At 37.9% G+C, this 11,114-nt stretch overlaps 2 protein-coding genes across 7 annotated transcripts in view; one reads left to right on the top strand and one right to left on the bottom strand.

The window, feature by feature from the left end:
• LOC108631158 (uncharacterized) overlaps positions 1–2,242 on the top strand; it is a 3,016-nt gene extending 774 nt beyond the window's left edge. Inside the window, exons 2-3 of the mRNA XM_026818657.1 lie at positions 265–353; positions 1,980–2,242. Coding sequence (XP_026674458.1) covers positions 265–353; positions 1,980–2,205 — 315 coding nt within the window. The 3' untranslated portion in view covers positions 2,206–2,242. The remainder of the gene's footprint in view (positions 1–264; positions 354–1,979) is intronic.
• A 4,416-nt stretch (positions 2,243–6,658) lies between these two features.
• LOC108631160 (uncharacterized) overlaps positions 6,659–11,114 on the bottom strand; it is a 30,008-nt gene continuing 25,552 nt past the window's right edge. For all 6 annotated transcript variants that reach the window (XM_018034894.2, XM_026818662.1, XM_026818661.1 and 3 more), the window contains 2 exons: positions 8,457–8,582; positions 6,659–8,319 (listed from right to left, as the gene is read on the bottom strand). In XM_018034894.2, the coding sequence (XP_017890383.1) occupies positions 8,207–8,319; positions 8,457–8,582 (239 nt within the window). In that variant the 3' untranslated portion in view covers positions 6,659–8,206. The remainder of the gene's footprint in view (positions 8,320–8,456; positions 8,583–11,114) is intronic.

Here is an 11,114-nt window from a genome sequence, read left to right as displayed (position 1 = left end):
ATTAATATATTAATATTTGTATTAATTATTAATTATTGATATTTATATTAATATATTAATATTTAGCAGGATTTAATCAGAATGTATGACAGATTGCTATCATTCTACTGTCAGATCTGATATCAGGCCTGGCGTGAATCTGCTGTCATTCTGCTGTCAGATCTGATGTCAGGCCTGGCGCAATTCTGCCGTCAGATGGATGTCAGGTCTGCAGGCCAAGCCTACCGACATTCTGGCTGCCTAATGCGACACAGCGACCGCTAGCCTGTCGGTAGATTCTGCGGAAGATGGCAGGATCTGTCGACAGCCTGGCCCCATTCTGCCACCAGATGGTTGACTGGGTATATTAAACCGTAAGTATTATCGCCTTTTTCCGCTTTATATGACCTTCAATGTCCTTGTGTTATAGGTCATTGAATTCGTTTCAAGATTCTCTATCATGATACGGAAGCAAAAATATACCGATCCATTTAAAAAATTAGCGGTGACCTTAGCGTAGCTTCAGCGCCTCCACCAGTAAAAATATAAAGTGCGCCAGTATGGCGGCCTTCTCAAACACTGAAACTTTTGTATGAAACATTTTTTCGTACGACGAACACCTTACGAGTTATTTGTGGTCGTCATGTTAGGAGACTCACCCTGTATGTTTTCATAAAATCCAAACTAAGAATGATATTTTCAAAATTCAAGAAGCAGCATATTACGAAATAAAGATAGAATATTATACTACATAATGCCAATTGTACTTCAATATTTGTTGAAAATCATACGAATAACATCAATATAAAACATCATGAAAAACATAGAAAAGAGTTTCTCTTTTACAAACAATATTTGCACATAAGAATAATCATCGTTGAATCACAGTTTTACGTAGATCACGTAGTATGAAATATAAATGTTACATTTTCAATCATTTCTAACAAAATAAGTAACTGCCCTTAACATGCTGTGATTACGGTTCCAAAAAGCTGTCCCGTGTCGAGTTTCTACCTCATCGCTCCAGCGGATATGCAAGTGTCGGCACAAATCAGCATAGAATATGACAAACAGTTAAACCCAAAAACAATATTTTTAATTCTTTTGCAATGAAATTAGATCGTTTATATCGTTTCATAAATTTATTTTAAGTTAGAATTCTCTTTCGAATGTGAATAGACGCCTTCGGACAGGCGACGATATATCGTTGTTCGGCACTAAAAGGATTAAAAACCTAGTCCAAATTCCCAGAATCCTTGATGGCAAGATGTTTTATCGATATTTAGAAATGGGCGTCGATTGTAAGGAACATTCCAAGAGTTCACCAGCATCAAATAATTATGACGTGGTTCGATTAGTCTCCTGTTTTTTCTAAAAATTCATCTCGATTCATTTATTATACTCCTGGCTTCAATTAGTTTCGTAACCGAAGTATTACGTAGGATTTTGAACGAGATGTATGTATCAACGACGATATCTCGCAAATCCGACCTTTATACCTAGTGGCGAAAAGGAACAAATTCTTCCTGGATCGTTCACATCCCGCACCTACTAACCCCTCGGCAGGTGTCTTTTGCCTCTTCTCCAGCGATAACTGACAAATTGACACAATCAATGTACTCAATCAATGTTGAGACCTTAGCGAAGTTACTTCGTAACAGGGTAAACATTCCGGTAGTCCCTGTCCATTAATGGAGTTTTTCCCTAATAAACTTTTTTATTAGAAGTTCTATGTAAAAGTTGACTAAAAATTCTATAAATAAACAAATAATCTCCTTATTTAATTCTCTTCAATTCAAATTATTTATAATTTATTTGGAAATTCTATATAAAAATTGATACAAAATTCTAGTATTATACAAATAATTTTCTTATTTAATTCTCGTCCATTCAAATTATTTATTATTTATTTATAATGTAAAGTTATTTAAAAGTTGATAAAAAATTAGATTAATAAACAAATCATTTTGTTATTTAGTTCTCTTCTATTCTTCTTTTAGAAAATGTCCATTGTGCGATACATCAGTCCTCCCCTACTGCGGTGACAAATTATTACACGATGCCTGCTGCTGCTCGGACCCAAACTACGACGATGACTTACCATTCGTGTGTACATTGGCAGACTGCGGATTTCTACATGCCAACAGTTGCAGGGAGCACCGGTTGATCGCCAGATGCTGTTGTACCGATGATTATAAATCTTTATTGAAATCGTTTCCCAGTTAGAATAATTGAAGATTCGAATTTTAATTTGGATCATCTTTGAAAGGTGAAATAAAGAAGCACTTTCGAGTAACTATGGTTCTTTTTATTATTGATAAACAATGTGCAAAGGTACAATTGAATTTAACAGAGTTGTGTTCATGACTAGTGGATAATAGACATTTTCGGACAAACATTGTGCATTCTGGGAAATACTGCATTGTGAAAGAGGATGAAATTCTGAGTCAAAAGTTCCTGTTCCATTTTTCTCTATGATCATTTTTAAGAAAGTTATTATAGAAAAAGCGTGGTAGCCCCGTCCTTGACATTCGATTGATCCACGTTTCTTTGTTAATAATTTCCTTAATAAAAATTGTACAGAAAAATGGAAGAGGAACTTCTAATTTAAAATTTCTTCCTCTTTCAAAATACAGGAAACCCTAGAGTACACAATTTCGTACTGTTGATTACAAATCTCTATTGAAATCGTTTCCTAATGTGAATAATTAAGAATTCAAATTTAATGAAAGGTGAACAGATGGAGAGTATTTGTATTTCTAATTTTGCTAATTTTCTGGTTTTCTATCATTAATAATATGTGCGAACAGGGAGATAGGGGAATGGGAGGTGATAGTGATGATAGAGACCTGGCTGGAGGAGAAGAGATGGGGGAAAATAATGAACAGACTGCTGAAAGGATACAGGTGGAGTAAGCAATGGGCAAAGAGGAGGAACAAGAAAGGAAGGGCAATGGATGGGATGCTAATGGGGGTGAGATAGGAGATGGCGAGCGAGGAAAAGGTAGGAGAAAAAGACACAGAGGGGCTGATGGTGGGAGAAGTCCGAGCGGGAGAGGAGGAGTGGAGGGTAGTAGCGGTGTACGTGAACGGGGACATGGACAAGAAGCTGGAGGAGCTGAGGGGATGGATGAAAACACGGAGAGGGAAAGAGAATCGTAGGGGGCGATTTTAACGCGAGGACAGGGAAAGAAGGAGGGAAAGTGAGAGGGCCGGAGGAGGAAGGAGAGAGAAAATCGAAGGACAACAAGGTGAATAGCGAGGGAAAGAAAATGATCAAGATGATAGAGGAGGTAGGATGGGGGATTTTGAACGGAGATATAGAGGGGGACGAGGAGGGTGAATTCACTTATACAGGAGGGAAAGCGGAGACCGTAATTGACTACGTGATGGTGGATGAAGACACGAGGGAGGAGATAGGAAGGATGGAGGTGGGAGATAGGACAGAATCTGACCATCACCGGCTGATAGTGACGGTTAGAAGGGGTAAGGGGATGAGGAGAAACGAGGGGAGGAGAGAGAGGAAAGTAGGGAGTGGACGCTGGTCCCGAAAGATGAAGGAGGAATACGAGAAGGGGATGACGGAGAAGACAGTAAAGGGGGAAGGGATACAGGAGATGGTGAATGAGGCGGTAGAGAAGATAAAAGAGGAAATGCGGATGAGCGAGAGGGAAGGAGGGTGGGAGAGAAGGAAGAGGAGGGAGACATGGTGGGACGAGGAGTGCAGGGAGAAGAAAGCGGAGATGAGAAAGAAGTTAAGGAAATGGAGAAAAAGGGAGGGGGCAGGAGAAGAATACAGAATAGAAAGGAGAGGGTACAAGGAATTGTGCGAGAGGAAAAAAGAGGAGGAACGGGAAAGGCTGATTAAGGAGGTAGCGGAAGCAAGGACGGAAAACAAGGTGTGGGAGATCGTGAATAGGGGTAGGAAGGAAAGAAAGAGAATGAATGAAGAGATAGGAGAGGAAAAGTGGAGGGAGTACTTCATAGGACTTCTAGGGGGTGTAGAGAGGAGGGTGAGATTAGGGGGACGAGAAGGAAGAAGGGGGAGGAAGAGGAGTTAAGGTTGGAGGAGGTAAGAGTGGCGGTGAGGAGGTTAAAAGAGGGAAAGGCAATGGGAGCGGATGAGATTCCGAACGAAGCTTGGAAATTCGGAGGAGAAAGGACGGTGGAACTGGCATGGGAAATCTGTAGGAGAGGGGAGGGATGGCCGCAGACGTGGAAGGAAGGGATCATAGCACCGATCGTAAAGAAGGGAACAGGGGCAACAGTCGAGAACTATAGGGGGGTTACGTTGATGCCGACACTGTACAAAGTGTACGCGACGGTGTTAGCCAAGAGACTAGAGAAGGAAGTGGAGGAGAAAAGAGTGGTTCCGGAAAATCAGACGGGATTTAGGAGGGGAATGGGAACGATCGATAATATATATGCCTTGAACTACATAGTTAACGACAGGATTAAAAGGGAAAAAGGAAAAATGGTGGCGATATTTGTAGATCTAAAGGCTGCATTCGATTCAGTGGATAGGGCGGTATTAGGGGAAGCCTTGGAGAAGAGAGGAATAAGAGAGGGGTTGAGGGAGAGTGTGATGGAGATATATGAGGAGACGATGAGCAGGGTTAGGACCAAAAATGGACTAGGGGAGGCCTTTTGGCAAACGAGAGGGGTAAGGCAAGGATGCCCTTTGAGTCCTTTGCTATTTAACATACTTATAGTGGACCTGGAGGAGGAGATGAGGAAAGGAAGATGGGGAGGAGTGCATATTGAGGAGAGGAGGGTATGTACATTGGCATACGCGGATGACGTGGTGGTAATGGCAGAAAACGAGGAGGAGATGGAAAGCATGGTTAGAAGGCTGGAAAGATACTTTGAAAGAAAGAAATTGGAGGTGAACGTGAGAAAGACAAAGGTTATGAGGTTCAGGAAGGGGGGTGGGAGATCGAAAGAAGTAACGTGGAAGTGGAAGGGAAAGAGGATAGAGGAGGTGAAAGAGTTCAAGTACTTGGGGTATCTGTTCAGGGCCAATGGGGGGCAGGAAGGGCACATTAAGGAGAGGGTAAAAAAGGCAGGAGTGGTGATGAGAAGTGCATGGGGGATTGGGAGAAGGAAATTTGGAAGAAAATGGAGCAGGTGGATGTGGCTGTTCGACACACTAGTGTGGACGGTAATGGGATATGGGGCGGAAATATGGGGGTGGAAGGAAAGGAAAGAGATAGAGGGGATACATGAGAGGTTTATAAGATGGTCTCTGGGGGTTGAGTGGAGGACGCCGGGGTATATGGTGAGGGAGGAGACAAAGAGAGAGAAAATGAGTACAAGGGCTTGGAAAAGAGCGTGGAGGTTTGAGGAGAAGTTGCGGAGAGGGGAGGGAGGGGAAGTGGCGAGATGGTGTTGGGAAGAGGTGAAAAAGAGAGAGAGCAGAGAGGGGAAAGAAGCGTCGAAATGGGAAAAGGAAAGGAAAGAGAGAAGGAACCTCGTGGGAGAAAGGGGAAGGGTGGAAGAAATGGGAAGCGAAGAGGAATACGAAAGGATGGAAAGGGAGGACAGGGAAGAGCAAAGGAGGGAAAGGGCGAGAAGAATAAGCGAAGCGAGGTACAGCAGGTGGTATAAAGAAGTGAGGACAGAATGGGGTACCAAGGTATTTGATGGCAGGTTGGAAAGAGGAGAGATGGAGAAGAGTTGCGAGGTACAGATTAGGGAATGAATTGAACGAGAGAAAGTACTGGGAAAAGGAAGGAGGTAGATTGTGTAGGGTTTGCGGCGAGGAGGAGGAATCGTGGGGACACGTACTGGAAAGATGTGAGGGAGGAGACAGGTTGCAAGGGGATATTGGGGAGAGGATAAGGATGATTTTGGGAGAAAGGGAAGAGGGGGAGAGTTGGATGAAGGAACTAGAGAGGGTGAGAGGATAGTGAGAGGGGAAGGGAGAGAATTAATGAAAGGAAGAATGGAGCGAAAGGAACGGAAGCGGAGGTCCAGGAGAGGCGAGAGGGAGAGTATAGAGGATTAGAGGAAAGAGGAACAGTAGATAGGAGGGGGGAGAGGGTGCGGAGAGAGGCGGCGGAGAGAGAGAGAGAGCGGAAAAGGAGAGGAGAAGGCATGGGGAAAGAGCAGAAAGGCGTTTAGTTCGTAATGGCGAATTAGAATTAAGGTAGAATAAGAATATGATAAGGGCGAATAGTTGTAAGAGAATTGTGAAGAAATTGTAATCCCATAGGGAAGCAATAAACTATACATACATAATATGTGCGAACAGAAAGCAAATTGAATATGATATATGATATTTGAACCTATGAAATTGTGTTAATAACTGGCAGATATCTGGCAGGAAACAATGAATCTTATTTATATAAATGATTTTTGAATATGTTTTAGATCCGCGTTTGATTTAAGTTTATTGTAAAGTTTAGCTTATTTCCATTAATTGTTTAGAAGATATTATTATGGATAATTATTTATATGAAGTACGATTTTATTAACAACCATTTTATTAACAAACTTTCTTAAAATAGTTAGGTAACATATGTATTTTTTAGACGTAGATAACCAAATTTTTAATTGAATACAGAATATAGAAAGTTTCTTTAAAAGAGAACCTTATATCCACATTCAATATCTACATTCTATATAATTAATTCACTCATTCATACTAAATCAAATCCAAAATTAAGAATTTTTTTCAATTAAGAGCATATTTGAGCCTTTCATTGAACACATCGATTAACTCCACTTTTTGAAAAATCTTAAATTTATGTATCAAAGCACAAGTTATGACTATACCAAGTGCTTTGATACATAAATTTAAGATTTTTCAAAAAGTGGAGTTAATCGATGTGTACACTGAACGGCTCATTTATCGTTAGATTAAATACGCCATTACTTATGTATATAAATATTTATATACAACAACTATAAAAATCGTTTCGAAAAGCTACATTTCACTTAATACAAGTACAATTTTTCCGATTATTTACCTAAAATAGACGATTATATAAATATTTGAACTGTATTTTCAAAAACTCCCATGCTCTGAAATGGCTGAAATTTTGGAAATAAGTTCTTTTTTTTACTAAAATCATGATTGCGAGAAGGATATTTAACGACTCGAAAAAAAATATTACTATTTGAGTGTCATTGCCTCTTTTACCGAGGAAGTCATTACCGCGGGAATACGCCATAGCTTTAAAAGCGAGTTAGAGGATTTGCTGTTTTCAGTTATGAGTACGAGATTCAGTAACTTTGACGGCGGCATTGAATGGTTAAGAGAAATGAAACTAATTTCGAGAGAAAGATGGTTTAGAAAGCATAAAAAGAGTATGATATACATTGAGAGCAGAGAATCCTCGGGCTATTGTCGGGGTTACAAATCAGGGAAATATGACCATAGTATTTCACCCGCATATAATACATACAATTATTATGTTTATTATTTAACTAAGGTAAGCCTTTCTATGTACTACATTATCACTATAAATGTATTTGTGTTCAGTATTTTCGAAATGCATCCTTACGAGGTAGTCGCTAAGAATTCTTTGGGGAGTCTTAACGTTAGTAGAAAGGAAAAAAAATTTGTGTTGTCACTAAAAATGTGTCCCAGCCTGGGGATTTGAATTTACGTCGAAAGATTTACCCTGCCTTATTTTACAATTATACTTTTGTATTTATACATTCTATTATTTTTACAAAACTGTAAATTTTATGTAAAAATTTCTATAGATTTCTTTAAAAGCAAAGTACAAGCCCACGGTCACGATTGTGTCGGTAACATAGGAAATGACTGTGAAATGGTACAGATTTTTCTTTCGAATTGCCCAAAATCCTTCTCGCAATCATTATTTTTCATTAGAAAAGAACCTATTTCCAAAATTTCAGCCAATTCGGAGCATGAGGGTGTTCGGAAATTTAGCAAATATTTGTGTACAATAATATAATATACTATATGCACACGGAGCGTATAATTTTCCTCTGATAATGTGAAAGAGGATTAAATTCTAAGTCGAAAGTTCCTTTCACATTTCTCTCTACAATTATTATTGACGAAGTTAGTAACGGAGAAGTGTGGTAGGCTTCGCCCCTTTGAACGGGATTGAACCACACATTTTTCGTTAATAACCTAGAGAAAAATGGGAAATAATCTTTTTGCTCAGAATTCCATCCTCTTTTACACTCACTCAGAAAAATTCGTGTTGTGATAATTTTATCTTAACATTACTTTTAGTCATAAATGTTTCCTATCGGAGGAACCTGAGAGCCGCTAAAGCTGTCAACAGGAACTTGACGGTAACTATTGGTACGTTATTGTCGTAACTGTGTTTCGAAGTCGCGTCGTTCGCCAAATGCTTCCCTGAAAAACAAAGTTGTCAGTTATTCATTTATTTATTTATTTATTTATTAATATACGAAATTAACTAATAGTTGTTAGGACAGTTTTAGTTCAAAGTAAATGCCAGTCGATAGCTTTTATTTAATTACGTTACTCACAGAGGGACGCCAAGTAATTGTGGCAGCAGCACTCCCTCAACCTAGCATACTCGGCGCAGTCGCCGATTAATACCTTGCATTCCTGAGGGCCGAGCTGACACGAGTGCTTTACAAACGGGAACACCTCTGACGATAAAAAAAAAGAAAATGGAAAAGCAATTATTATTGAACATAATAATTCTATTAATAAATAGAGAATCTTATTTTATATGAATAAAATTGTATCTAAAAGAATACTAACAATGGGAGACTATTTACGATATGTAGACTAATCTTATATCTAAAATAAATCCAAAAATAGTTCCATTAGGATTTATAGTTTTTGTGGAAAAAATCTTACATAAAAAAAACACCTATTTTTGTAAAAAATAATGTATCTCCATTCGTCTCGAATATTTTTCGATGAGAAAATCCATGAGGCAGTGTTAGATGTATACACAAACGAGTCTATAAATTTTCAATAAAAAACCTTTAATTGTTTTCATGAAGCAAAAAATCGTGAATAGAAAAAGGCTGATTTTACAAAATAAATTAATGAAATTGAATTCGTATAGTTCTGATAGGGACTGTAGAGGCCAGGTGACACGCCTGATGCGAAACGTTTGCCCGTTGAACAAATCCTAACTCAAGCGCGACCACTCCACCGTTGAGAATGTAAATAGGTGTATAGGTGAATACAGGCGCCGCGCAGATTAGATTAACGATTTCATGCACGTTTATTCCTTTCTGTGAACTCATCATTCCCCTATGCAGGTGTCCACATAGTCACATACCATACGGCCGCTAGCTCGAGAAGGTTCATTCGATTTAAGAGGAACTATGATAAAGAGTAGAGTCTTTGTCATTTTGCTGAATCAATTAAGATCTGGTATTTTTTTCTTAGAAGTGGTAAATGGTATTCAAATAATTCTTGGATATATTTTAGATATAGTATTTCTCTAGCTTCAGGAATTTTTTCGTCAGAAAAATGTTAAATCGGGGCTGAGATGTAAAATATTATATAAAAGTCGTTATTTTTTGTTCAAGATTTTTTAGCATAACATTGGTTAGTAATTTTAATGGAAAATTTGTAGATTTGTTTATGTATATTTAGCCCTGCTTCTTGAATGTCTTCATATTGAATAGTAACTCAGATACGCTATATTATATATACAGGGTAGTCCACGCAACGTATGCACCGTTATAACTTCCAAAATATGCGTTGCACGAAAAAATAGCTAATTGACTTTAACTGTCACGTAAACATTGCTGTTCTGCAGAAATCTATGATATAAGGTTGAATCTCCAACTTGATATTACGCGAAGAAAATTTTCCAGAAATAAAGTGAAATTACTTGTTAGCTATTAAGTTTAGGGCTAATAACGGTCAATACTTTTTTACTTACAATTCGATATTCTACCATAATTTGCTATAAAAGATGTAGTACTTTGTTAAAAAAACAAAGTTGACCTTCAAATCTCCGAAACGCCTCTACCTATAAAAACAATTAACGCACTGTATGTATAGTGTACCCTTTTAAACCATGTAACTTTTGTACATAACATTCTTTCGTGCAACGCATATTTTGGAAGTTATACGGTGCTCACGTTGCGTGGACCACCCTGCATGTTTTCAAACCAAACTACTTTATTATATCTCGGAAACGGTACAAGCAAAAAACACGTTTGGGTATTGTTTCGAAAACATCTCGAAACATATTATAAGAATATGTAATAAAACAATTAAATTAATTAAAAAAATAAAAAATTAAAAAATTCAAGGCTGACTTTCATAGTCTTTTTTGAAGGCCATATTAAGGTCAAATATAATATGTATAACAGGATAATCTGGCCGCCTCGTAACCATACAACTTTTGTTTAGAACATTTTTTCGTATCATTTATATTTAAAATCCGAACACAATGGAGCACAATGGAGAATTATACGCTCAAAATAATATTAAATGTACATATGCGTACATAACATCGATGAAGAACGGATTGTTTATATCTTTTTTGCTTTGTTTCGATCGATTTCTTTTGTTCGAGCACATAAATCGATCGAGGTCGATACTGATACGCGAGAGGACTAATAAAATATTATCGAGGAAGCAAAGAAATCAAGGCGAATCGTTCCAATTCACCTGGCTCGCCAATTAGTTCCATTAAAAATAAAACAATAACGTTCAATTCTAAATCAATTTTATATGCTGTGATGTTTTAAATTTTATATGATAAAATGATAGTATCATTGCATTAGTTTTATTAATTCACACGCTTATTCGTGTCACAGTGTAATGTTGTATTAAAAGTAAATTTTGTCAATATAGAACGATAGGTAGTGGATTCGCACTGTCGATTCGTTACGAAAATGGACGATAAGGACCCCACTAAAATAGCTGGAATAATGCCTAAAAAAATGATTCGTCAAAAATGACCAAAACTAGGCTAAAAAATGTCTAAAATAGTGTCGAAATAGACCCGAAACAAATCCCCAAAATACAGATTCACTAAAATAACGTCAAAAATACGGTCGAAAATAAGTTCCAGCAGATAAGACCCCAAAATGTGGGCCCATTATCATGACCACAGCTTAACTTAAATTTAGAGCCATTGTCATCAATGCACACTAATTAAAAACCTTATATGTCCCAAAAAACTCAATTCCCATAACTCCATA

The sequence above is a fragment of the Ceratina calcarata genome, unplaced genomic scaffold (genome assembly GCF_001652005.2).
Source record: "Ceratina calcarata isolate Rehan_Ccalc_2016 unplaced genomic scaffold, ASM165200v1 scaffold83.2, whole genome shotgun sequence".
NCBI classification, from domain to species: domain Eukaryota; kingdom Metazoa; phylum Arthropoda; class Insecta; order Hymenoptera; family Apidae; genus Ceratina; species Ceratina calcarata.
Note: the sequence above shows the minus strand (reverse complement) of the source record. Positions and strands in the feature narration are given on the sequence as shown.